This window comes from Camelus dromedarius, chromosome 15, assembly GCF_036321535.1.
Source record: "Camelus dromedarius isolate mCamDro1 chromosome 15, mCamDro1.pat, whole genome shotgun sequence".
In the NCBI taxonomy this organism is placed as follows: Eukaryota; Metazoa; Chordata; class Mammalia; order Artiodactyla; family Camelidae; genus Camelus; species Camelus dromedarius.
In genome coordinates this window covers 50,770,237-50,796,537 of record NC_087450.1, presented here as the reverse complement: position 1 = coordinate 50,796,537, position 26,301 = coordinate 50,770,237, and the positions used below count along the sequence as shown (strand labels likewise).

General features: G+C 42.3%; 1 protein-coding gene across 1 annotated transcript; it reads right to left on the bottom strand.

The window, feature by feature from the left end:
* On the bottom strand, window positions 1-14,978 carry MATN3 (matrilin 3). The gene is made up of 7 exons (XM_031466624.2): window positions 14,780-14,978; window positions 10,110-10,676; window positions 7,289-7,414; window positions 6,378-6,503; window positions 4,850-4,975; window positions 2,828-2,953; window positions 1-146 (listed from the first exon to the last, which is right to left on the bottom strand). Exons 1-7 carry the CDS (start codon window positions 14,976-14,978, stop codon window positions 1-3), a joined length of 1,416 nt encoding a protein of 471 aa, XP_031322484.2.
* Window positions 14,979-26,301: the final 11,323 nt, after the last annotated feature.

Here is a 26,301-nt window from a genome sequence, read left to right as displayed (position 1 = left end):
TCAAGCAGAAGCAGAAAAGCTTCCAGAAAGGATATGTTTGGTGTTCAGCCTCTGCAGATACGAGCTGACCTTATCCTGGAATGCCAGTGTGGCTTCACATGCACAAGCATCTTCTGTGGAGATGAGTCTTCGTGCTTCTTCAATGGCTGACGGGAAGGACAGTACACAAAGTGTTACAGCTAATTAGAAATCATAGCAAATCAGGAAATCTGTGATTCAGCACTTCCATTTTTAAGACTTACCTAAATGCATTTCTCTAGAAGATAAAAGGATATAAGAGCACAAAGAAAGAGGAGAAAATACTGTGGAATTTGAGTGTCACAGAAGAAATTGAGTTAGGAGATACTGAGGAAAAGTTTACAGCTGTCAAAGCTGTGGGATAGTAACATGAGAGTTCATTATATTGTTCTCTATACTTTTATGATTGTCTAAAATTTTCCATGATATAAAGTAAGTGTTTAAGAAGATGATGTAGTGCGGGGGGAGGGTATAGCCCAAGCGGTAGAGCGCATAGCTCAAGTGGTAGAGTACATGCTTAGCGTGCACAAGGTCCTGGGTTCAATCCCTAGTGCCTCCTTCTGATCATAACTAAACCTAATTATCTCCCCAAATAAATACATTTTTTAATTTAAAAAAAAAAAGAAGATGCCAAGAATGCAGAGATAAGGCAATCTCCTTGTGATCCTGCATCCTCAGTAAGAAACGAAAATGAGGAAAACGGTCCTCTATTTGTGTGGTTAAAATATTTTAAGGATTAAAACTAGGTAATTCCCGATTTCCTGTACAGACTTATTCCACTGAATGGTTTGAACTCAGAATTCTAGTTCTTACCCATAAATACTTTGGAACTAAAAATTCAGGTTTCTATTAACACTCAAGCAAAGAACCTGGGAGAAAGATAATTCTAACCCCAATTTCTTTCTGTAATTCAGTGAGGCAGCTATTCCTACTCAGTATTGTAGCCCCTAAAGTTGCCTAACAGAAATAAGAGTAACTTCCCAGGTCTGAAAACGCGTATAATCTTCCAGCTGAGTAGTAGTACTGCCTGAGGACAGGCAGTAGTCCTTTCCGCCTACATTTTCTCCCACATGCTACAAAGAAGATATCAGGCTGGGGGACCACAAATTCACTTGATTAAATATAACCTATGTAGCTGTCCAAATCCTACTGAAACTTTCAGGGATAGCCAGCTCAAACCCCCATCTCAATTGGTTAATTAGTAAACCCCAAAGTATTTACTGAATATCAAGTACCTGCCCATCATCCCTGTACAAAGTATAAAATTGGTACCTATGACACTTTTCCAGTGTATCTTGCCTGACAAACTATAAGCTCTGTGAGAGAAGGGGCTCAGTGTAACATCCTCACTAAAACACCCCATGGAAAATTGGGATGTTGCACAATTGACATTTGAGAGATGGATCCATTCACAGTAGCATCAAAAAGAATAAAATGTTTAGGAATAAATTTAACAAAAGTAGTGTGATACTTGTACACTGTGAACCACAAAATATTAATCTATCTCCAGGTCTTTCCTCAGGACCTATCAGAGTACTTGATATATGACAGTAGTTCCGTGAATACTTGCTGCACAAATAAATAAGTGAATGGCTAAAACAAGTGAGGTCAGAGCCTAAACCACTACAAATCATGCTGGAATCCTCACCTTCCAGGAGAAGAAAAAATGCCCAAGACCGATTTTTCTGAAGATTAAACACTTAGGTCAGGTGACAGTACCCAGACGTATTCAAGTTCTAGAAGCAAGCTGCTCCTTCTTATTGTTACCATCCCCAAGAACTGATCCATACTTGACTTCAAATGAAGAAATATCTGCTGAGTAACTCAGGTATAATGGTAGACGCTAGGAATACAGAGATATTCTGCCCTTGAGGGCTGGGGCTTACAATCTACAGGAGCATAAAAACAAAAGTCCAAAACCCTTGAGTTTTCTTCCCCAAATATGCTTCACTCTCAGTCTTCCCTGAATAAAGATGCCCCATCCCCACCCCCAGCTGCTCAAGTGGAATACGAAAGCCATCCTTATTCCTCCCTCATTCTATCCCCAACATCCAGTTTATCACCGAGCCCTATTCATCCTCCCTCCAAAACATATCTGGAATCAGTTTACTTCTATCATCAATGCCACTGTCCTAGCCCAACTGCAATAGCCTCCAAACTGGATTTCCTCTGCTCTCCATCCTCTTCAATCTACTCTTCACACAGCAGCTAGAGTGTAATATAAACAGCATTATGTCACTCCTCTGCTTCAAACTCTCCATGAATTTCTCATAGAATTTCCCTTGCCCCAGAATATCAGCACAATCTGGCCCCTGCCTAACTCTCCAAACTATCTTACTCCACATTCCTCCTGGCTGGTCATGCTTCCATCACACTGGTGGCCTTTCACTTCCTCTCCCCTCTAAAGCCACCACACAGGGCCTAGCATTGCTTCCCCTCCTCCTGCCAGCCTCCAGTCTCAACCTACCTGCTGTCAATTCTCAGATTTCAAATGTCACCTCCTCAGAGAGAGCCCCCCAACCTGAAATAGTTTCCTCCAGCCCCTATTCTGTTATTTTCCATCATTGCTTATTTAATTTATAAATTTGTATTTTTAAAAAAAACAGAGAAATGATGAAGTCAGATCACAGAAGAAAGAATGCCTGGGGTGGAAAAGTAGAATTATCCCATTCTGAAGATAGCTGGGAACCACTGGAGGATTCTGACCAGGAGCAAGACTCAGAACTGTGCTTCAGACTTGGAGACAAGAAAGCTTACTCCTAGAAGACTGTCCTAGCTGTGTGAATTAGGCTTAAAGGGACAATCTTACCTGAACATGTCTTCTTGTCTTCATTCAAGGTGTAGCCATTGTAACAATCGCAGTGGTAAGAGGTGGCCCCGTCATTCACACAAATGTGCTGGCAACCGTGAGAGCCCAGAGCACACTTGTTACGAACTGACCGGGAGTGGGGCAAGAAATAAAATATTCACAGATTACAATAGGAAACCAAACCCAGACTTCTGGGAGAAAAGAACCTTTGGTTTGGTCCCAACAAGTACAGCAAATAACAAGCATGCAAGTCTGCAGCCTCCGGCCCCCGATCTGCGGCTCCACGTTTAATTTACAAGCCTTCCCACTGCCCAACAAGGGGAAGGCAGGTCATTGCAGGGAATCCGGCCCATGTCATGCACCCCAGTTTTAGAATGGCATTCATTATTACTTTAAAATATGAAAAATACTAACTTGCCCCATCTTGTCTTTTTCTTCTATCTCCTTTTGCTCTCCTGTGCTTTCTACCATGAGACGGTATGGCTTAGTGTTTGAGAGAATGTGTCACCACCAGGGCAAGTACCTGGATTCAAATCCTGGCTCTGCTACTCAGCAATCAAGTGACTACAGGCAAGTTGCTTAATCTGTTTGTACCTCAGTTTCCTCATAAAGTTTCTGTGAGCAGTAAATGTGTGACAGCATCTAAAATGCCTAGAACTGTACATGGTACACAGCCGGTGCTAACAGCTCCTGTTACCTGGAAGTGTTGCCTGGAGTTGTCTGCATTAACTGAAAATCTTCTCTGATTTCTTTTTTTAATAAAATGTTCCATTTTTATTCCATAATATCTGTTAGTTTACATCCAAATTTGTTTTTGTTTCCTTTTTCCAGGCCTTCTGTTTAAAGGCCTCAGTTTAAAGTACCAAGTGGGAATATTTGTGATGGTTTGAGATGTGTGACCATGAGGCCTCTCCATCCAGGTGATTTAGTCCGCCCCTGAACAAACCAACACAAGCCACGCCCCTTGCCCTTGCCTCTCTCCATCTAAACCTTCCCTACCTTCCAAAGCCCACCTCCAGCCCCACCCTCTCTGTGTCTGGTCCAGACATTCTACCTCTGCCGCTCTTAGTACCACCAGTCCCTGACTACTTAGTCCCTGCTTCCTTAAGGTGCTGGTTCTCTTTGCACCCAGAGGCAGAAGCTTCCACTTTATAGCCCCACAGTGCTTAGCACAGTCCTGGGAATAAATAGCTGCTCAGTACTCTTTTACTGATCTCATTTTTTTAAAAAAAGGAGACTTGGTGATATTCCATTTCTTTTAATCTCTCTTGAAAAGGTCATATAATATATCTCCTCAAGGGAGAAGAAAATATACATAAAACCTAAAAAAAATATTGAATATGCTAAAACGAAACACCACTCGGAGAGCTAGGAGCTTCTCTAAGGAGTGTTTTTACATTATAAATGCCACCCTGTTCTGCCAGTGAGTTTAAATCAAACTAATGAGGATTAGCAGTGCTGGCATAGGCTCCCTCACCAAGTCATAAGGCTCAGATTCACCCAAGATTGATCATAGAGAAACTGTCAGGAAAGGACTTGCTTCAAACTTACTGGAAGATCTGTGTGGGTCTAATTCAGTCATTTACAAAGTCTCATTTACTGAAACGATCCAGCTTTAAGATTAACGCTACAGAAAAGTTCCAGGCCAAGTTTTAATTGGAAAAAGATCACTTCAGCCTATCACACCAAATAGTTACTGTCCAACTGACTTCCTCTAAAGTTTCCTATTTGCTTTACAGAGCTATAAAATTTTCCTGGATAAGGACCCTGCATTCAATTAGCTTTTCTCATATCCCCTACTCCCTACCCATTTCCAAGTAATTTTCTGAAGTAAGCTGTGTTTGCAAAACCTAATGAGCTCATTGCCCTCTGAGCACTGTGTCTTGGTCTGTAAACATGGTAGAATGTCTGAGGCCCCGACTCTTTACATTACCTTTAAGAATCTTCTCTTGGTAAATTGCAAGTTGGTTTCACCACAGTAGAAAGAGCCACATGTGAAAGGGTTTATTGAATGGACTTTACCTGAACATGTTTTTTTATCTTCATTCAGAGTGTAGCCCTCATAACATTCACAGTGGTAGGATCCAGCTCTGTCATTCACACAAACATGCTGACAGCCATGTGTACCAAGAGCACACTGATCTTGAGCTGCCAAACGAACGTCCAGAAGAAAAGAAATTAAACGTGAAAAAGTCTTTTATTACCCATATAGAGAAATCTTCTTATTTGTAGGTAGAAATGCAGAAGCAGAAAACTGATTAGAAACCATTCAAAGTCATCAGTCATATTTGTTCTTACCAAGAAATTAGCTGAGTAAAACAAAATCGTACACACATAATACTTATTCTTCTATCTTCCTCAACTCATGTTCACAATCATTTTTACTGAGTTTTCAAAATCTGAGTATCTCATAAATACTCTGTAAAGCATTCCTTGTAGGTTTGTTGTATTTATGCTGAATCTGAGGGATTCCAACAGTTGTGGGGCTAATTATACTAGATTCAGAAAGACATTGAACTAGAGTTTGAAGAAACCATAGCTCAACCCTCTCTCGTAAAAAATAAGGAAACTGAGTCCAAAGGAGACCAACTGACTCAGAGCAGCATCAGAACTCAAGACCCAACTTGCCACTCAGTGATCTTTTCTCTGTACTGACATATTTTTAAACTATTTTTTAATCTTTGAACTGTTCATTTTGAAATCACTTCAGGCTCACGAAAAAGTTGCAAAAATAGTACAAAAAGTCCTGCACTTCACCCCATTTCCCCAAATGTTAACATCCTATACAAGCACAGTATCATTATCAAACCAGAAAATTAGCACTGATACAATGCTATTAAGTAATCTTTAGACCTTTTTCAAGTTTTGCCAATGGTTCCACCACTAACGTCCTTTTTCTGGTCCAGGATCCAGTCGAGGATCACAAAGTGCATTAAGTTGTCACATCTCCTTAGTTTCCTCCAATCTGGGACATTTCCTCAGCCTTTCTTTGCCTTTCATGACAGTGGCACTTTTGAAAATTACTGAAAAATTATTTTGTAGAATGTCTCTCAACTTGGGTTCGTCTGAGGCTTCCTCATGATTCTGAGTTTTCAGCAAGAATACCACAGATGTGCTGTTGGGCCCTCAGAACATCATGTCAGGGGATCCACAACATCACTATGTGTCATTGCTGGTGACGTAATTTTGCTCACTTGGCTGAAGTGGTGTCTGCCAGGTTTCTCCACTATGAACTTACTGTTTTTCCCTTTGTAAGTAATAAGTATCTTGTGGAGTGTTATGTGATTTTAATTTACTGGAGTGTCTTTAGCATCTGGAAAGGACTGTTGGGGGCTGGGTACAGAGAAGGAAATGAACAACACACTCACACATGTGGGTCATGATACACACATGCTGCTGTTTCTAACGTTTCTAATAAGAGGTGGGAAAAGCCCAAGATGGCGAGAGAGGAAAAGAGACCAAGTTCCCCATCGATGGACCCCCCTCCATAACGCTGGCTAGGGAGGCAGGTAGACAGGGAAGCAATAGTAAAGCCCCCTGCCCCACTTACCGGAACACGTTTTCCTGTCTTCATTTAAGGTATAACCCTCGTAGCACTCACAGTGGTAGGAGCCCGCTCTGTCGTTCACACAGATGTGTTCACACCCATGAGTGTTAAGAGCACACTTATCAATAGCTATCAAAAGACGATCAGGACAAATGTCAACGTACCGGAAGCGTGGTAAATAAATGATTGTGGGCCATACCACACACACACACACACACACACACACACACACACACACACACAATGCTAATGAAACAAGACAGACTGGCACAAGAAGGAGACTACTGGACTGGAGGTTAGGAACCGACGACCCCTGGTCTTGGCTCCTTCACTACCAGGCCCCATGACGAGGATTATTCTTTTCCCTTCCTTAGGTCTCAGTTTCACAACCTATAAAATGAGTATGTTGAATTAAATAATCTCTAAGTTTTCTTCCTCTCAAAAACTTTTTTCTAGGATTTTTACAAAATGGACCTAATTCCCATTCTTCACTGACTGTATGTGATGACCCATATGGCTGATGTGTGAGAACCTCCCTAAGTTTTCTTCCATTTCTAGATTCCACAAGTGTCTACAGTCACAGAGGCCAGAGTAGCTTGTATTTAATTAATTATTTAATTAAATAAATCCAGGAAAAAAATTCAAATCCTCAAAAGGACCAAAAGTTTGGGCCCCTTTCCACACTAGCCCTTTTCCCTACTGGCCCTTCTCTCTAAAACTAGTAATAAGTCCCATCAGAGGCTGTTTTATGTATTATCTCACTTTTCTTCTCCTGTTCCCTCTCAGGGAAAATAGTTGATAACAGAAAACCAGCCAAAAGGCAGTGAGGAGAAAAGCATAAAGCCAGTCTACAGCCCAGAGAGTGAGTCCCCGCGTCAGTCGCAATCAGCCGCCATCCCCTAAGCAGCCCTCACCTGAACACGTCTTCTTATCAGCATTCAGCGAATAGCCCTGGCTGCACTCACAGTGGTGCTTGCCTTCCCCGTCACTGACACACACGTGCTGGCACTGGTGTGTGCCAAGCATGCACGGGTCCGGAGCTGTGCAAAGAAATTTATAACAGTCAACGTCGACACGTAAGAAGCATTTTAGATACTTTCTCTCCCATGTCAAAAACACATTGCTCTCTGGGTTCCTCTCCAATGCTATCTTTAGTTCACTGTAAAAACTGGCTCTTTTCCTCTGTCCCTGGCCTATTACAAATACCACTCTTAGTAATGTTTAAATTAGTAACTAGTAATGTTACTAATTTAAAATCATAGATCTTGAGGTTGACTTCTCAAAGGAGAAAGAGAATTTTGAATTTGGAGCCCTAGCCAAACATTGACAGAAGGCAGGCAATTTGATATTTTATTCAGCATATCCACCTGACCAGAAAAAAAGACTTTTGCTTCCCAACAAGAAACAGGGAGAACAATAAAGTACTTCCTGAAGTTCTACGAGCTAGTGGTCCCACTGCAGCCAGAACCCAGTTTGCAAGGGTTCTATAGTTTGTGTCTAAACAGAATTCACACTCAGACATTCCTCTTGGCCTGGAACCCACTCACTCTTGGGCAGCAATATGTGTTTGAACATGCAAATGGTGGAGGGCAATGCAGGTAACTGTCTTCTGAATATGCAACATGGGTTCCTAAACTCAAATGTATTTGCATGCAACCTTAGGGGCTCTCCTATCTGCCAGGAGAATAAACTCATATGCTATACACAAACCATTAAAAAGAAAAGGAAAAACACAATAAATAAGATGATGTTAGCTAAACTGCATCTCCATCTTTTTGCTCCTGGAGTCATTTCTATCTCTTTGGATTTTACTATTTTCCTAGTGACATGTTTTGATAGAAGAATCAATGAATGGAGTCATTTCTGAGAAACCAAGGAGGCCTGTTGGAGGAGGCCAGCACCCCTGTGGCAGGTTACCCAGCATCCACTTTTTGGCAACAGGACAAGGCTAATATTTTCCCAAGAAGGGCCTTTTCATGGAATAATCTTTCCAGCCCGTTGACTACAACAAGCTACCCCTCAGTCTTTTTTCCATAGAGAGGACATTTTTCCCCAGAACAAGCAGGCCTTTTGTACCAGAATGAAAAGATGGCCACTCACCACTTGTTACTTTATGTCCTTCAACCCCCAACCCCAGGTGCTAGCTTTGAGACCCAGTCTTGTCATAGACTAGTATCTTTTTGGAAAAGCTCTCACCCACAAGCACAAGGGGTTTTCCTGGGAGAAAGAAAGCCATTTTCTTTTGGGAAACCAATGAATGCCGAGTAGATGCCACCAAAGCCAAGGACAGCTTGTGAAGGCCCAGTGTCCTGGGGCAAGAAAGACAAGGGGGCCCCGGCCAGGTCTGGCTTAGGTCCTGACCGAGACTTCATCTCCCATTTCCTGACAAATTGTTGATTGCTGAGTTTCACCTTCATTTATATAAAAAGTCTTCTTGAAATTTACAATTGTAGTTATTGATTCACTTGTTTGTCTCATCCCCATCCTCAGACTGTTGCTGGATAGTAGAGAGGGACTACCTTTCTCTTTGTATCATCAGTGATCAATAAATGCATGTTGATAATACAAAATGTGGAATAGATTATATAGCCAAAGGTATCTACATTTTAAAATTCACCTGAACGGGGCAGGGCCGGGGTATAGCTCAAGTGGTAAAGTGCGTGCTTAGTATGCAGGAGGTCCTGGGTTCAATCCCCAGTACCTTCTCTAAAAATAAATAAACTAAATATATCCCTCCTCTAAAAAAAAAAATAATAACACTGCTAAAATTCACCTGAACTGGAAATCTGTCCACACCTGCCTGGATAATTCCATAGGGGGCTTTGAAAGATTATCTCCAAATGATAAAAAAAAAAAAAGCATGAATACAGAGAAAAATAGAAATTTTAAGATGAAAAACAAAAATAAAATAATTAAAATTAAAAAGTTTGAGTCCCACAAATTCACAATCCTGATCAGTGACTAAAAGCAACATCAGCTTTGAATGGATTCATATTCGTGGGTTTGGCTGATACATGCTAACAATTCTAATTAAATCAGCACGTTCGTATTTAAACTCCATCCTAAAGGAGGAAAGGAAGACACTAACAGAACGATCAAAAAACAAAAAAACAAAAACAAAATATACCCTGCTTCTTGCTAGCTCACAAGTGAGCTAAATCCCAGTCTCCCTGGTCCCTAATCCTGCCCATCCACAAGGAATAATCTGAGAAAGAGCCAATATGAACACTAGCGTATTCCCTAGTGTGCACTCCGACAGTTACGCTGAAATATAAGCCAGCTGATTCTTCTGTGGACAGACACACTTCGCCGTCTTCTGCAGGAAAACAAACAGGGTTCTGTTAAACCTAGAGATGGTAAAACTAAAGAAAATATCTGGAGAAACTGTGGTGGGCAGAAGGGAGAAAAGAGGTGTCTTGAGTTTTTAATTTTTTTTTCCTGACCCCGTCAGGGAACAGCAGGATCATTTATCCTGGATATTTCCAGAACTTCACATTTCTAATGCAAACATGAAGATTTTATGAGCAAACCAAGTTATATATATAAGGCAGCTATATTCCTAAACCAACAAAGTGTGTTTAAGTTCGTTAAAAAAAAAAGCACAAAAAAGCATTATTTATAAAAGTTTTCCTTAAAATCTCCACCAAAAGAAAGAAAAAAAAGAAGAAATCTCTTTTTCTTCGGATGCACAATGTCTGACTATAAGATCCTTTCTAGTTGGAAGCAAAGACTTACCACAGAAGGTTTTCTGGAATCTAGAGGAAAGTTTCTCAATGACCCCATAGGTCTCCACGTAGAAAACGTGCTCGTCCAGGGGTTCACTGGCCATCAGCTTGAGGGACTCCATGTCTGCCCGGTCCACACCCACAGCGTAGAGCTCAATACCCGTCGCCCGGGCCCGAGCCGCCACCTCGTTCACCTGGTCCTGGGGCCGCCCATCTGTCACGATGATGGCCACCTTAGGGATGTTGGAAGTGGGCCCCCGAGCTCCTGCCTCCACTGTAAAGGCTTCGTCCATCGCTGTCTGGATGGCCAGGCCGGACATGGTGCCTGTAGACAACGGTGTGATCCGCGCCACAGCCCGTTTCAGGGACTGCTTATCTGAGTGGGTACCGAGATGAAACTCAGTCTTCACGGTGCTAGCGTAGTTCACCACTGCCACCCGCGTGTCCGCAGCCCCGATGTCCAGAGTGTCGATTATCCGCGAGACAAATGTTTTCACTTTGGTGAACTCCAGGGGCCGTACACTACGGGAGCTATCAATGATAAACACCAAGTCCAAGGGCCTGCTCTTGCAAATACCTGCAAATAAGGGTGTGGGGAACAGAAATGACCAAGCCATGATCAGACCACAGTCAGAAACCCGGCAGTTCTCCCACCTGGAGAGCTCTGGGATTGGAGAGCAGGCAACACAGCATCCTCTGACCCCATATTACCCCTGTCTGCTAACTTGCCCAAGACCACCCTCCGTTTGGATGTTGAAAGCATTGAGGCTTTCAGAACTCACTAGTGAGAATTCACATAAAGGTGTGACTTCCCCTAAATATCTCTTCTATAGACTGGCTGAGTCCTGAAATTTCACTTGGAGTCTCATCCCTCTGCGTAAAGTTTTGCTCAAAGTTTCCTCTTGACTCTCAGGAATAAATGGATTCCAGACCTTTCTTGGGCACTTTGTGCACCTGAGTCAACGGGACAGTGTTCCTGAACCATGTGACAGGTGAACTCAGGGCAGCCTCACAGCTCACTCCCCTGCCCAGGCCTCACAGACCCCTCAGGCAACGGCAGCTTGAGTTGAGGCACACGTGTTCTCCTGGTGGCTTCATTTTTTTCCTCCACTCCCAAGGTGGTGAAGACTACTCCAGAGTGGCCCTAAATTCTCCCTCCAACTGGTCATTCACTCCTGTTTAGTGAACTTTGGGGCCCAGCCAGCCCTGAGCTATAGCTTGAAAGTGGAAAGAAACAGATTAAGTGGAACTTAATCTGGTCCATGCGTATTGCATTTGCATCTTTGTGAGCATGTCTTGTTTTAAGAAGCAGAGATTTTTGACATGGTCTCTATCCTACTTCCCCCACCAAACTCTCTTAGTGACCGCTTTCATTTTTCATTTACCAAATTTTTTTCTTGAAAGCTTACTGGGTATTAAGCCAAAGGGCTACTAAAGCAAGTCAGCCAGATTCTCTGCCCTCAAGGAACTTGTATCTTTCCCACCCAAAAGGACCTGGCACATTGTAGCTACATAGTACATTTCTGTTTTCATCTCGTCTTATTCATTCCCCCCTGACAATCTCATTCTACTCTCCTCTCTCTCCTAGCCACCAAAATCAAGTCCAAAAGTCTGGCCAGGCTAAGAGAGAAGCTTTTTTCAGGTCATTCCTCCTTCTGTTTCAGCACATACCCACACACACACGCACACACACATCATATACACCAAGCCCTAAATGGAAACGAGATACCTGAGCATGACGTGTCATTAGGGTCTTTTCTTTCCTAATAGGGGGCTGAAAATTGATGCTACTCTAAGAAGGCAATTTACTTCGTGTGTAGGGGGAAAAGAAATAGGTATTTATTTGTTCAAAATAAATTCCTAGGCTAAGCAGTTGATGACAGAAAAAGCCCTGTCTGGAACAGGAATTATGCATCTATATAGATTTCTTTTAAAAACTGAAAACTATCCTCTTGGTTTTATCCTGATTCCTAGATGTATTAATTAGAAAAATAAATAATATTCTACTTTCAATAACATTTTGGCGATCACAGGATTCCAACACCACAACCCTATGATGTCAGAGATGCAGAGGTTGTTTTTATACCCATTTTACAGATGAGAAACCTGAGTCTCAAGGAGGTATAAGAGCTTGAAAGCTGTAGAACATGGATTGGACTCCAGGTTTCCTAACTCCTATCCCAAAGGGACTTTTCCCTGCATGGTTGCCTCTCTCTGAGGCAACATTTTCCACCACAGAAATCAACATTATCCCATGTACCTAGTCAACATCCTGCATGTTGACTTTGAGCCACCAGCCTGAAATATGCTGTATGTCATGTATTTAGCTAAGTCAAAAAGAATTAATTCTTTTTTATTTTTTTTAACAACTCCAGAATTTCATTTCATCCCTGATTGCTATGCATCAAGAGCAAAGAAGAAGAAAATCTTTCTGGAGGATGGATCTGGATGTTTTTGCATAACTGGAATAAAAGGAAAACTATGTCTCTAACACTGCTGTCACTAACACCCAACTGATGCCCTTACTAAAATCTAGGTTATGTTCTTATAAGTAAACATGTAGGATTCCTTCCTTCTCTACTTGGTTTTTCAGATGGAATCATCTATGGGAGGTTACAGAGGGTGAGGTGGGCAGAATAATCCCCCCCACCTCATGAATATGTCCATATCCTAATCCCCAGAATCTGTAAGTATGTTAATTTATGTAGTAAAGGGGATGTTGCAGGTGTGATTAAAGACTTGCGATGAGGAGGCTATCCTGGATTATTCTGGTGGGTCCTATGTAATTACAGAAGCCCGTAAAAGCGGCAGAGGGAGGCAGAAGAGGAAATCTGAGAGATGGCATGTGAGAAGGACTCACACTGCCTTTGGTGGCTTTGAAAACGGAGGGGGAAAGCCATGAACCAAGGAATGAGAGCAGCCTCTGCAAACTGGAAAAGGCAAAGAAACGGATTCTCCCCTAAGATCTTTCCAAAAGGAACGCAGCCCTGCTGACACCTTAATTTTAGTCCAGTGAGACTAGTGTCAGAGTTCTGATCTACAGAATTCCTAGATAATAAATGTGTGTTGTATTAAGCCATTAAGTTTGTGGTAATTTATTACCGCAGGAATAGAAAATACAGGGGGCCTGACTCGGATGGCAGGACATTCTTTGAGTATCTGCTTACTTCCTGATTTGGACCCTCTCCTCACTGTTTTTGAATCTCATTCCTCTTTACTAGTTAACAGCACTTTGATTCTCAGAAACCAAGAAAATGGAGAATCTGAATTTCCTAAAATGTTTCCTTATTCACAATAAGTGTCAATTTCTGATAGTTCCACTAGAAATAAAAGCCCATAACAAAGCTTAGCAATTTCTGGATGCAAAAAGGAGGGAATTTGGAAAAGAGTGGAATGTGGTGTTTGTTAAAGAATTATCATTCAATATTGAGTTGGATCCCAGGTAATGAAGGACAAGTGCTGCTTAGGGGAAATATGACCACCCAATGCAGAATCCTTCCTCTCTCTCCCAGTTCCATCCCCAAGGGAAGTGGATCAGGACCAGAGGTAATATTTACTTCTGGGAGATAGGTTTCTCCCCTACCCCCATTCCTGCCTGGCCTGGAGCAACCAACTAGCTACCAGCTGAATTTAACCATTGTAAACCCTGGCACAGCCTGTCTCAATGACAATGCTCTCACCATTTCAAATCCAGCCCAGTGGAGCTGGTGCAGGGAAGAATCCCTTGTGCTTTTCATCAACATTATCCAGAAAGGTGCAGGAGGGGTAAACAACACAAATCAGGCTGAGGCAGATGAAACTGGCCAGATGAGACTGAACATCCAGAAAATGGTTTGGTGCAGCCTCTCTTTAACAAGTCTGAAGCTGGACTTTTTGGTAATGAAGATAAAATCTCATATAAACCATATTAAGAGCTTGGTAGCTTGGAGCAGTAGAAAGACCCATGCTTGGAATACCTGAGCTCTGAGTTTTACCCCAGGCTCTGAGACTGATTTGCTGAGTCCCTTTGGTTTGACAATCCTCAGTTTCCCTACATGTACTGTTAGGGATTCAGTCAGATGATCTTCCAGCTCTGCTGCTCTAGGAGCTTTGCTCTGCCACAGGAACCAACTACTGATCCAAAAGAGAAATGAAATTGTTCGCCAAAGACCCAAAGTGTCTTGAGTGTTTGAGAATGTAAGAGAGTACAGGTTGGGGCTGGGACCCAGTCAATCAGAGAACTAAAAGCAGAATCTCAGGAAGGGTTTAACTGAACCAAAGGTGGGAATGGGCAGAGAGCTGGGAGATACCCTGTGTTCCCACAGTTGCCCCATCCTCCCTGCCCAAATCTCAGGGGGCAGTTGCTAGAGTTCGAGCTTCTGGAGATTCAAAGTCTAGCCCTGGCTATGAGTGCCCTTGGGCATCTCCCTTCCCTTCTCTGGACCTCAGTTTTCCAGAGTTCGTTGGGGAGGGGATCATTCTCCTGCACCGTGGTCTGGCGCAGACTGGGATGGAAAACACACCTGTCGGATGACGGAGGCTTTTCCTCCTCATTCGACGCTGGATTCCCCTGCCCACCCATCCACCCTGCTGGCACCGGCCCTGGATCTCCCTCCCGCCCTCCTGCCAGGGCTCCCTCCCTGGGGCCCTCTGGGCGTCCCTCTCGGCCTGGCCCCTCTCCCGCCCTCGCCCAGGCCATACCTGCGCCGCCGACCCCCGCATACGGCGCGCCGGTGGGGGCGGCCAGAGCGGAACGGCGTCCAGGGCTGCCCCCTGGGCCGCGAGTCCCCAACCTCCGGAAGCCCGGTCGGGCCTGGGGGCCGGGGGCGGCGGGGGGCGGCAGCAGCAGCAGCAGCAGAGGCCAGAGCAGCAGGAGCAGTCCCGGGAGGTGGCGCGGCATGACTGGCTCGGTGCTTTTGCCCGTGTCTGTCGGCGGGTCGTGGCTCACTCTCTGGCTGGGTCAGTCGCAGGCCGGTGCCCGGCGCGCGGGCGGCTAATTTAAAGGTCCCGCGGCCCTGAGCCCCTCCCCGTGGCCTTGGGCCACGCCCCACGAGCGTACGCCCCGCCCCGCGAACCCGCCCAGGGGCTGCGTGCAGCCTGGTCCGCGCATTCCCGCCGCGGCGGACGCGGAATGTCTGGGACAAGCTGGCCAGCGGCGCGGTACCTGACCCCGGCCCGCTGCCCCGCCCGTCCCTGTCTGGGTGGGCTCGGCCCGGTGCCTTCTGGCCCGGTTCTGTCTCTCTCGAAACTTCTGCCTTGCCTCTACACCCGGGGACTGCCCGACCTTCCACTCACCCTCCTGACCTCCAGGCGCCTCTGGCCAGCGTCCCAGGCTCCCAGTTTAGGAGGCCGGGACTCTGCCGTCCAGCTCCATCCAGGTTTACCTGCCTCAAGGATTAACTCTGATCCTCACACTACATTCCTTTCCCCAGCCAAGTAACCCAAGTTAAAAAAAAAAAAAAAGAAAGAAAGAAAAGAAAAGCCTCACAGATTCTAGCAGCATGACTAGAAATGCTTTCATCCCAGCTTCAAACATCCGTAAACATTTGAACTTATATTACCGGGAATAGAAAGTCAAACATACATTCCCCAGAGAGCCCCCGTTAGCTGGAAGGACAGCCTGTACGGACAGGCTTCAAAGGCTCTCCCTTTATCCCACTTCCTCTCCAGAAGAGCGATTGTGGCAGCACAGGGCTGGAGGCCAACCAGGGGACCCTCCAGGAACTCAGTCTACCGGGAGAAAAAGAAGCATCAATAGTGTACTTGTCTAAGGGACCATGCTGAATTCAAGGAGAAACTGGCTTTGCCTGAGAAAACCAGGAAGCCTTCTAAAAGAGGGGTCACCTCTGAGCTGGATGGTAAAACATGACAACAAACACGAGCTCCAACAGATCCTGTCTGGTCTTCTTGCTTTCAGACGATTGCCTTTTGAAATCTACACTCCACATAGTAACCTTAAAATCACTTCTCTTATTAAACCTTGCAACTTCACTTCCAGTAAAATCCGAACTCCTTTTCATGGCCACCTGGTCTACCTCACTGACCACACCTGGAACTTACTCTGCCCTCCATACATCAACCACACTAGCCTTCCTCGGTCCTGCAGGACACCAAGCTTGTTCCCAACTTGTGGCCTTGGCACCTGGTTGTCCCACCTCCCGTCCTTCATCTTCTCTCCCCACCCCACTACACCCTCTCCACTCATCACCGCAGAGCAGCGGTTCTCAAACAATTTCTCATCCCACTAAACCTCACAGAATCGACACAACTCCATCAGTGTTAGCAAAGTGAGAGTCGTAAGAAGGGGAAATGTCTCTCAGCTCCCAGTGAGAATTCACCTATTTCAGAGGATCTTAGAAACTAGAATGTTATAATGGGAAAGGGACACTAAGAAGACTGAAAGAAGCAATGCCAAGGTGAGAAGTTCTTGTCCAATACAATGTCTGCCAGCTCTCATGGACATATGTCATTTGTTCATCGTCATGCTCTTTGGATGATCCTCAAAGCCTTTGAACACCCTTACTCAATTTGCAAATTCCAACTTTATGAGTCAGCACCTCCCTGAGTAGAAGCCAGCAACTTGATTCCCAGCATCTCTTGCAGCTAGCATATATGCAAATGACCCAGACTTCATTGATAAGATGAATTCGCCTTTTTGTTTCAGCATCTAGTGGTGAGAAGAAGCAAGCACTTTGTCGTCTTCATTCTGACAAGGATGGGAAGACAGCTAGCTTTCAAAGCAGCTATGGAGAGGGAAGAGCTGGATACAGTGCCCAGGGAAAGCAGAGTGAGCTAGGCTGTCTGTGCCCATCAGTAGTGGCTCTAGGTGTCCCCTAGAGCTGACCTGCAATGTAACTTGGAGTGTTTCATGACTGTGTGGCTTCCAGGCTTGATTCTCACCCTCTTTCAGGAATTATGTAAGTCACTTGATATCCAGGGTTGCATATAGTGCACTATTCATACACATAGTCACCACATATTTATTATAACAGAGGGCATTCCTTTTCAATAAATGGCCATGAGGTATCTTGAGGAATGGATGGCTTTTCATATGCATTTTGGACTAGTAGTGGGACTGATAATACCCTTCATATATCCTTCTTCTGCTTATTCTAGCTGGAGTGAGTTCTGTTTGCGACTGTTAACTTTATCTTACAATTTTCACCTTTAAGTACCACAAGGGAGCATTATTTTATCAAAGAGCTCAAAATAAATCAAGAATCTCTTAGCTCCTTGGTGAATGACAGGACACATTAGTTGCCAGTAACTTAGATGATTTCAGATGCACATCTATGCGTATTATACCATCTTGGATGAAATGAAAATTGTCTGATAAATTGGTGTCTCCAGAATTCTTTCCATGAGTTCACAGTCTTACATCTGTGGTCCAGTAATTCTAAAAACAAACACAAAGGCAGCTCTTCTGGCAAAGAGATCCAGGTGGCCCCAGGGGCTTCTGGTGTGTCACTAACTTACTGGCTACTGGCCTAGGTTGTAGCCATGTTCAGGAAAAGACTAGAATAACTTTTAGATAACTTAAATATTTAGGTAGTGAGGAGTCCATACAAATTTCTTCAACTTTAAGGACAAAAAATGAGGGGGAATGGTATAGCTCAAGTGGTAGAGTGCATATATGAGGTCCTGGGTTCAATCCCCAATACCTCTTCTAAAAATAAGTAAGTAAATAATTACCTCTCCCCCCAAAAAAAAACTTTAAAAAAAGAAAAAAAGTAACAAAGATTTATGTATACTTTGCATTGTTTTTAATTTTTTAATTATTTTTCGAATAGGTAATGCATATACTTGGTCCAAACAGTGAAAAACAAAAACAAAACAAAAACAAAAACAAAAAAACTATCAAATGCTGAGATTACTTTCAGCTTTGCATTGCTACTGAGTTAGAAAGGAGTGAACATGTCGGGTTATTTTTTCTCATATAATTAGGATTCCAGCAGTAGTGCAAGTCTTGGGAGCTACTCAAGGAGCCAGCCTTCTCCTTCCACCCTTGGTATGTGAATTTTGTCCCCAAGGCTGCTTGACCTCCAAGTATTATGTCAGCGTTCAAGGCCAAAGGAAGAGGGAAGACACAAGGGCAAAGGCAAAATGTAGAGATTTTCTGCCTGCATCTCATTGGCTAGAAATATATCATACAGCCCCGCCTGGTGGCAGGGAGTCTTCGAAGGTAAGTTTTCAGCTTCTTAGGTCTACAGAGAGGAAGGCAAAGGAAAAACTGGATTGGAATGTGTGTTAAGAGCTAACCTATGGTATCTGCCACAGATACTCAGTGAAAATGAACTATCTCTATCCCCCTGACCCCCACTGTGGTGGCCCCACTGTTACCAATATCTTGAATATCCACGTACTTGTATGTATAAGTATTTTAAAATACTGACATATACGTACTATCTGAATGTTGTATTGGAAGAGATATATGTTTCTAACTTTAGACCCAGAGGCTGAGAGTTCAAAAGAGCTACTTCTGAACCAGGTGAAAAGGTCTTAGATTCTGCGGATGCCTTGGAAAAAATATTGTCCAAAAAATGTCCCAAAGCTTCTTAAATCTGGTAAAGAAAAGGCAAGACAAAGTCCTTGGACAACAAATATAATCTTTTTTTTTTCTTCCCCCAAAACACCTCCAGCCCAAAATGGAAGTGTTTCTGTAGAGTATAGGATAGTACAGTAAAAGCTGTATAGTAAAAGCTTTAGTTTCTCTGCTACTAAAATCCACCTGAGTAACAGGTGCAAAATGTGCAGAAATGAACGTGTGCAGTGACTTACAGATGTGTTGCTGCCTTTGTTTTTTAATTGCCAGAGGGGTTAAGATGGTACTAATGGAGTGGTCATGATTTTATTAAATCTTTGAAAATAAACAGAAATTGTGGTAATTAAGTCTAAACTTCATGTTCTAATGTCTGTATAATTTTTTATGTCTGTGTAATTTTGGATACCAGTTTCCTAACTACATGAGAGTTGTTTGGGAATAGGACGAGGCTGCAGGCAATGTTGGCTGCTCTGGAAAAGAGGACTATTTTTGAAACATAGGCTGCATGTTTGTATCATTGCCAGTAATTCTGCAGAGCTCTGTAAATGACCTACTGCTATTAATTAACGTTGAGAACTCAAGATCTATTTCTATTCAAAACAATAGAATAAATATTTGAAAAGAGCAACTCACAGCAATTTTGCTTCCTTTAGTAAAAATTGGCATTAATTTTTATTGTTTCACGGTACATATATAAGCATGAATATTAAATTTCACTACTTAATAAAAAAAAAAGTCAATCAATTCATTAGCCATCAATGTAATGTCTTCCTTCTTCAGAGCACTCTTCCCTGAAGCCATATCTTAGTTTTTTCAAACTTTATTTTTACCACTATCCACTGTAGCAACCACGTTCTTTATTGTGAACCAGGAGCTACATAAATACAACAGAAACGGTGCTTTCCTGAAAGAGCATTTACCCTTACCACATGTAGCCCACTCTAATGCCTTCTGTTTTATTCGCCTCCATTCCGTTCTATGTTATTTTTTTGAAAAGATCTGATTGTGAACATCTAGAGTTCATGATTCACTGTTTCCTAGTCAGCAGTTTGAAAAACTGTTTCAAGTAAATTCTTTCCTACTGTCTCTGTCTTTCCAACCCGTGACAGCATACCGTTTCTTTTGTGGGACTTACTCCGTTTGTAATTATTTGACAGATACTGAATTGATTTATTTCTATACCCCACTGGATTGCAGGCTCTGGCAGGGCAGAATTGATGACTGCGTTATTCACTGCTGAATTCCTATAAATTCTCCCTCACCGCGTGCAGGTTAAATATTTATCGTGGGACTAGGACTTCAGGAAATGAAAGATCATAGAACAGGGCTGATATTTAGCCCTCCCTTGGCAGGATAGTCAACAGGCATGAAAGATTGTAGGAAAAGAAATAACCTGGCATTATTTTTTCCGAGGGTTGAATGATGCTGAGGAAATGGCTTCACTCGGTTTCACTCCACTGACAAGAGACGGCTCTGTGCTGGGCATGGGCCCGCAGACAGCCCTTCCTCTGGCCTCCTCTAGCGGGAGAGTTGGTCCTCCTCTACCCCAGGCTCCTTCTCTGAAGAAATTCAGGGGAAGAAGCGACATGAAGCGTCATGGTCTGTTTCAGCACATTTGCACATTGACATGTGTAAAAATTAAAACTATTTGGCTAGGCTAGGGAACACATATTATGGATAGCTTTCTGTAAAAATTCACTTTCACACTGCTAGTTTGTTTTTACAGTTCTAAATGACTGGTTCCTTATCATTCAGGTCTAGCTAGATTATGCTCTGATAATGACTCCAAAGTCTCAAGGTCCTTCAGCAACAAAGATTTAGTTCTTGCTCTGTTATGTCTTTCCTGTATCTACATCTTCTTCGTTCTGATACCCAGACTTAAGGGGCTGCCTCAACCTGGAATATGCTGGTCTTGCGGCAAAGGAAAGAAATGAGAGATGGTGGAACCAGATGACAGATCTTAACATTTTTGCAAGGAAGTTGCTTCCATTCATTTCACTCACGTGTTACCCCCAAGTCAATGAACTTCAAGCCCAAGCAAGTCACATGGGCAAGCCTGATGTTAATGGGGGCATATAAACCTTTTACAGGAGGTATAGCAGATAGCTAAAAACCATACTGTGATCTAGCACAATTTCTTTATTCATCTTTTTCATAATATGATGGATGGGCACCCCCCTGTGGTTTCCTCTCTTGATTCAGTAAGAACTTTTTCATCTCTGAGTCCAGATCAGTCTCTCGTTAAGAGGCCCCTGGCTTTAGCTGATCTAACCACTTTCTTTTCAGCTTCTGAAGGACAGAGCCTCAGTGGATTGGTCTCTGTGTTCTTGCCACCTGACATCCCAGGAGTAGGGGACCTGCACCAGCTCTCTGCTCAGGCCTGCTGGAAAGTGACTGCGTCATCCAACAGGTCACTCCCAGGAGCCAAGCCCTCAGGACACATGCAAGGCTGTGGTGTTAGTTGGACTCCAAGAGGTATTTTCTTCACATCCTAGTTTTACTGATTTATGACAAAAATGTCCAGCTGTGAAACTTGCAGAAACTCCCAGGTTCAGTCCTCTCCAACTCTGGGCCAGAAACCTAGAGAAGCAGGCCTAATTGTACACATGCCCTAGTGCTTGCACAAGAATCTGCCAGGAGGGTCTTAAATGTAGAGACCTGGGCCCCACCCCAGATATTCTGATTCAGATGCTTTGGGACTGGGCCCAGGAATCTGCATTTAACAATCGCTGGAGGAAACTGCTGTGCTGAAGGAATCTGCAATGTCTTGGTTCTAGAGGTCTTGGCTGCAGGCCTGGATGGGGGCCCACCGCACAGCTGCTGTATAAGCCTGATTCTGCACCCAGTGTCTGTTTCCTTTGCCCTTTCCTTTTCTGCCTTCCACACTCTATACAGTCTGGAAACCCACAGGCTTTTTTCTAGGTCATCTTTAAAAAATATATTTTTTTAAAATTATATATAACCTTAATTTTTAAAATTAAGATTTTTTTCCTTGTTGTAAAAGTAATGTCACTATGAATTTGGAAAATGTTAAGTAAGCAAAAATAAGAAAATAAACCATCCATAATATGACCCACCCCAAAGATATGCTGTGGTGTTACCTCTTTTTCTCTGCTTATATGTTCATATTTTTTATTTATAATGAGATCACACTGTATATTGTGGTCTTATACCTTGCATTCTGTACTTAATGAATTGTCAACAATTTTTTGTTATAATTCTTTTCCTAATACATCACTTTTAAGGGTTATACTGTATTCCATTGTATATTCCACTTAACCAATTCTTATTGTGGGACATTTGGTTTATACTTGTTTTTAAATTATAAACAGTGCTTCAATGAATCTCCTTTTGTGAATTGTTGTGAATTATTATTTTTCCCCCTAGAAGAGTTAGAATTGGAAAGTCTAAAAGTCTGACTATATTCAATATCTTGTAATAAACTGTAATGAAAAATATATATAGTAAATTAACTATACTATAATTTAAAAAAAGAATTTCCATACAGAAGAACAAAGTTAAAGAAGGCAACAAATTCTCAATGGAAACAGTGTGTGCAAAAAGACAGTGCAGCAACATCTTTAAAGTACAAATGAAAAAAAAAACCCTGACAACCTAGGATTCCATACCCTGGGAAAATATCTTTTGAAAACAAAAGTAAATAAAAGACATTTTCAGACACACAAAAACCAAAAGAATTCAGCAGCAGCAGAACCACACTGGAAAAAAATGTTAAAACATGTCCTCTGGGAGCCAAAGAATGATAGATGGAAATGTGGAGCCACAAAAAGAAAAAAAAGAGTACCAGAAATAGAATCTAAATGGATGTATATGTAGGTTTTTCAGTTTTTCTCTTTAAAAGATAATTAACTGTTTAATCAAAAGTAAGAGTCAAGGAAGGGCAGAGGAAGAGGGAATCTGGTCAGCCACTTGTTTGCAAAGAGTTATTTACTAATGTCATTCAACTGATGGGAGGGCCAGGAATATAAATCAGGTTTCCTGATACCCCATCCAGATTTTGAGCTCCCTAATTGAATGATGAGAGATACAAAGCTCCTTTCTAACAGGCAGAAAAGTTACCCTTTTTCTGGTTTTTAGGTCAAATACTTTTCTTCTCCCTCTTCAGGACGTCCTCCAGCTACTCCTTGCTCACCGCCCCCCACCCCTACCCATGATAATATTTGCACAGGGTTTTATAGCTGCCAACCCTCCCATGTCTGTTACCTCACTTGATCCTAAGAACACCTCCAGTAAGTCCGTAGTCAGGAATTTGCATCTTCTTGATTTTAGATGCAGGAACTGAAATTCACATCCCAGTTAAATTTCCCAAGATGAGAGAGTAATAGCCTGGTGAAATGGGGAATTTAACTCCAACTATCCAGATCCACTGCTCATTCCAACAGCCCCATTCTGCCTCACTCCTGTTTGAATTTCACGTTCTTTGGCAACATTCATCTTGCTTCTAAATTATTTTCTCATACTTGAAGTCATGACTTTTATAGAAAAACAAAGCAACCTCAGAAAAGCAAAGGTGTAACTTTTTCATTCAGTCAAATCCTGGGCTTATTTACAACGCCTTCCTTCTCTGAAAGCAAAAGGAGACCTGAAAATGGCACATCAACATTTGCCTACAAGGAACATCGGAACTAGACTTAGAACAAAGTTCCACGATGACTAAACAAATTAGTCACAGATGGGGAAACAGAGTGATCAGGACACCACCAAACAGAAGGAATAAAATGTACAATTTATCAACACAGTCTCTTCTCTTCATGTTTTAAGACCCTTTAAATGTAGATGTGGTGAGCCTCACATTTGAATGATATCCAATTTAACCGAAAAGAATCTATTAGCAGTGAAAATTTTGTAGAGACAAATTGTTTCATTCAGTAAACATTGACTACACCCCTAACAACCCCAATTTGAGTAGGTCATTGTGCTAAGTGCTGTAGATGGGGGTGGAGGAGGGGAGGAATCAAAGGAGGAAATGGCCAATTTACAGAATTGACCATTTACTGAAGTATTTTTAAATATTTCATGTTATATTCTTTTGAGTACTTTTAAGTGTGCTCTTGTGCTAAGAAGCACTGTACCCTGTCTTCATCTTAGGAAGATACTGTGCAAATAAAAGCTCACAGAGGTTAAGTAACTTGGCCATGCTCACGTGGTCAATCAGCGGCAGAACTGGGGTTTAAAACCAAGTTTGTCTGAATCCATTATGTGATTTCTCAGCAACTCCTCTGTACAGTCCATTTTATAGCAGCTGTTTTTTTTTTTTTCTTGTCATGTACTATGCTCTGTACCAGGGTAGGCATATGAATTACAGCATTTATTTACAACTCTGTGAGTTATAAGTCCCTTTCCAGGTGAGAAAACAGACTCAGAGAAATTGTACAAGTCATTTCAGGACTCTCATCTGTTTGGAAACCCCCTGTAGTTTCCTGCCACTAAGAGTCATCATAATGATCTATAATGGCCAATGTAACACCTCTCTGAGCTTGTCACCCACAACTGCCCACTCGCCTCCATCTCCACTTACCAAGCTCACTGTCTTTGAATATTCCAAGTCCCTCTGCCTGGGATGTTCTTCCTCCTTCATGCTTTGGGTCTTGCTCACATGTCACTTTCTAAGTGTGGCCTTTCCTGCTGTTTAAAATTCCACCCTTCATCCTCTTTCCTTGTTTCCTTTTCTCCTCCATAGCTCTATCACTTACTATACAGCTTACAGTTAACTTTAAATCTTCTGTCTCTTGAATAGAGAGCCCAGAAATGAACCCACAAACTTTTGGTCAACTAATCTTCGACAAAGGAGGCAAGAATATACAATGGAATAAAGACAGTCTCTTCAGCAAATGGTGTTGGGAAAACTGAACAGCAGCAAGTAAAACAATGAAGCTAGAACACTCCCTTACACCATATACAAAAATCAACTCAAAGTGGATCAAAGACTTAAACATAAGACAAGATACAATAAACCTCCTAAAGGAAAACATAGACAAAACATTATCTGACATACATTTCAAAAATTTTCTCCTAGTAGAAATAAAAGCAAGAATAAACAAATGGGACCTAATTAAACTTACAAGCTTCTGCACAGCAAAGGAAACCAGAAGTAAACCAAGAAGACAACCTACGGAATGGGAGAAAATTTTTGCAAATGAAACCGACAAAGGCTGGATCTCCACAATATATAAGCAGCTCATATGACTCAATAAGAAAAAAATAAACAATCCAATCCAAAAATGGGGAGAAGACCTAAACAAGCAGTTCTCCAAGAAAGACATACAAATGATCAAAAGGCACATGAAAAAATGCTCAGTATCACTAATTATCAGAGAAATGCAAATCAAAACTACAATGAGGTATCACCTCACACCAGTCAGAATGGCCGTCATTCAAAAATCCACAAATGACAAATGCTGGAGAGGCTGTGAAGAAAGGGGAACCCTCCTACACTGCTGGTGGGAATGCAGTTTGGTGCAGCCACTATGGAAAACAGTGTGGAGACTCCTCAAAAGACTAGGAATAGACTTACCATATGACCCAGGAATCCCACTCCTGGGCTTGTATCCAGAAGGAACCCTACTTCAGGATGACACCTGCACCCCAATGTTCATAGCAGCACTATTTACAATAGCCAAAACATGGAAACAGCCTAAATGTCCATCAACAGAGACTGGATAAAGAAGAAGTGGTATATTTATACAATGGAATACTACTCAGCCATAAAAACCGACAACATAATGCCATTTGCAGCAACATGGATGCTCCTGGAGAATGTCATTCTAAGCGAAGTAAGCCAGAAAGAGAAAGAAAAATACCATATGAGATCGCTCATATGTGGAACCTAAAAAACAAACAAACAAACAAAAATAAAGTGTAAATACAGGACAGAAATAGACTCATAGACAGAGAATACAGACTTGTGGTTGCCAGGGGGGCGGAGGGTGGGAAGGGATAGACTGGGATTTCAAAATTGTAGAATAGATAAACAAGATTATACTGTATAGCACAGGGAAATTTACACAAAATGTTATGGTAACTAACAGAGAAAAAAATGTGCTGAGCCTGGCTGTGTAGACTGTGGGCCAAACTCCCAGCACTAAAAGGTGCCCCACCAGGTCAGGGTCCTGATGTGTTCACACTGTGATGTAACTGCACCAGTATCAAAAGGCTAGTACCAGCTGGGTTAGTATCTAAATACTGCTTAGCATGATCTTCAACAGAGAACAATAGATTTAAGCCAACAGCAACAATCAAGAAAACCTGATCTTGAGATTTCCATTACAGTTTTATACAAAGTGAGACCTACCCCAGAGAAGTCATCCCTAATTCTGAAAAATATTCTAAAACCATAAAGGCTTCAATAAAACACACTCTGAAGGTCAACTGATACATTTTACCTTGAATTATTCTTGATGAATTCATTCCCTGACTAAATTATCTCAACATAAAAACATAGCTCACTATACTAATCATATAATTTTTCTATCAAACCATCAATGCTAGTGTAATTTCTATCCAGGGATTCAAGTACCATTTTTGCCATAACTTTCAATAATATTTCAGTTACTGGATTAAAGAAATATTTTCAAATTAAAAGCCTGGCAGTCTGAGTTTATTGTAATAGAAAATGTTGTTTCATATACCAAAAAATGGTAATAGATTAAAAAAACCAACA

Coding starts and splice junctions, on each gene's coding strand:
- MATN3 (XM_031466624.2), bottom strand. CDS start 14,978: ATGCCGCGCCACCTCCCGGGACTGCTCCTGCTGCTCTGGCCTCTGCTG. Junction 10,677..14,779: donor TGCGGGGGTCGGCGGCGCAG/GTATGGCCTGGG, acceptor CCTTATTTGCAG/GTATTTGCAAGAGCAGGCCC. Junction 147..2,827: donor AGACAAGAAGACATGTTCAG/GTAAGATTGTCC, acceptor CCTTCCCGTCAG/CCATTGAAGAAGCACGAAGA.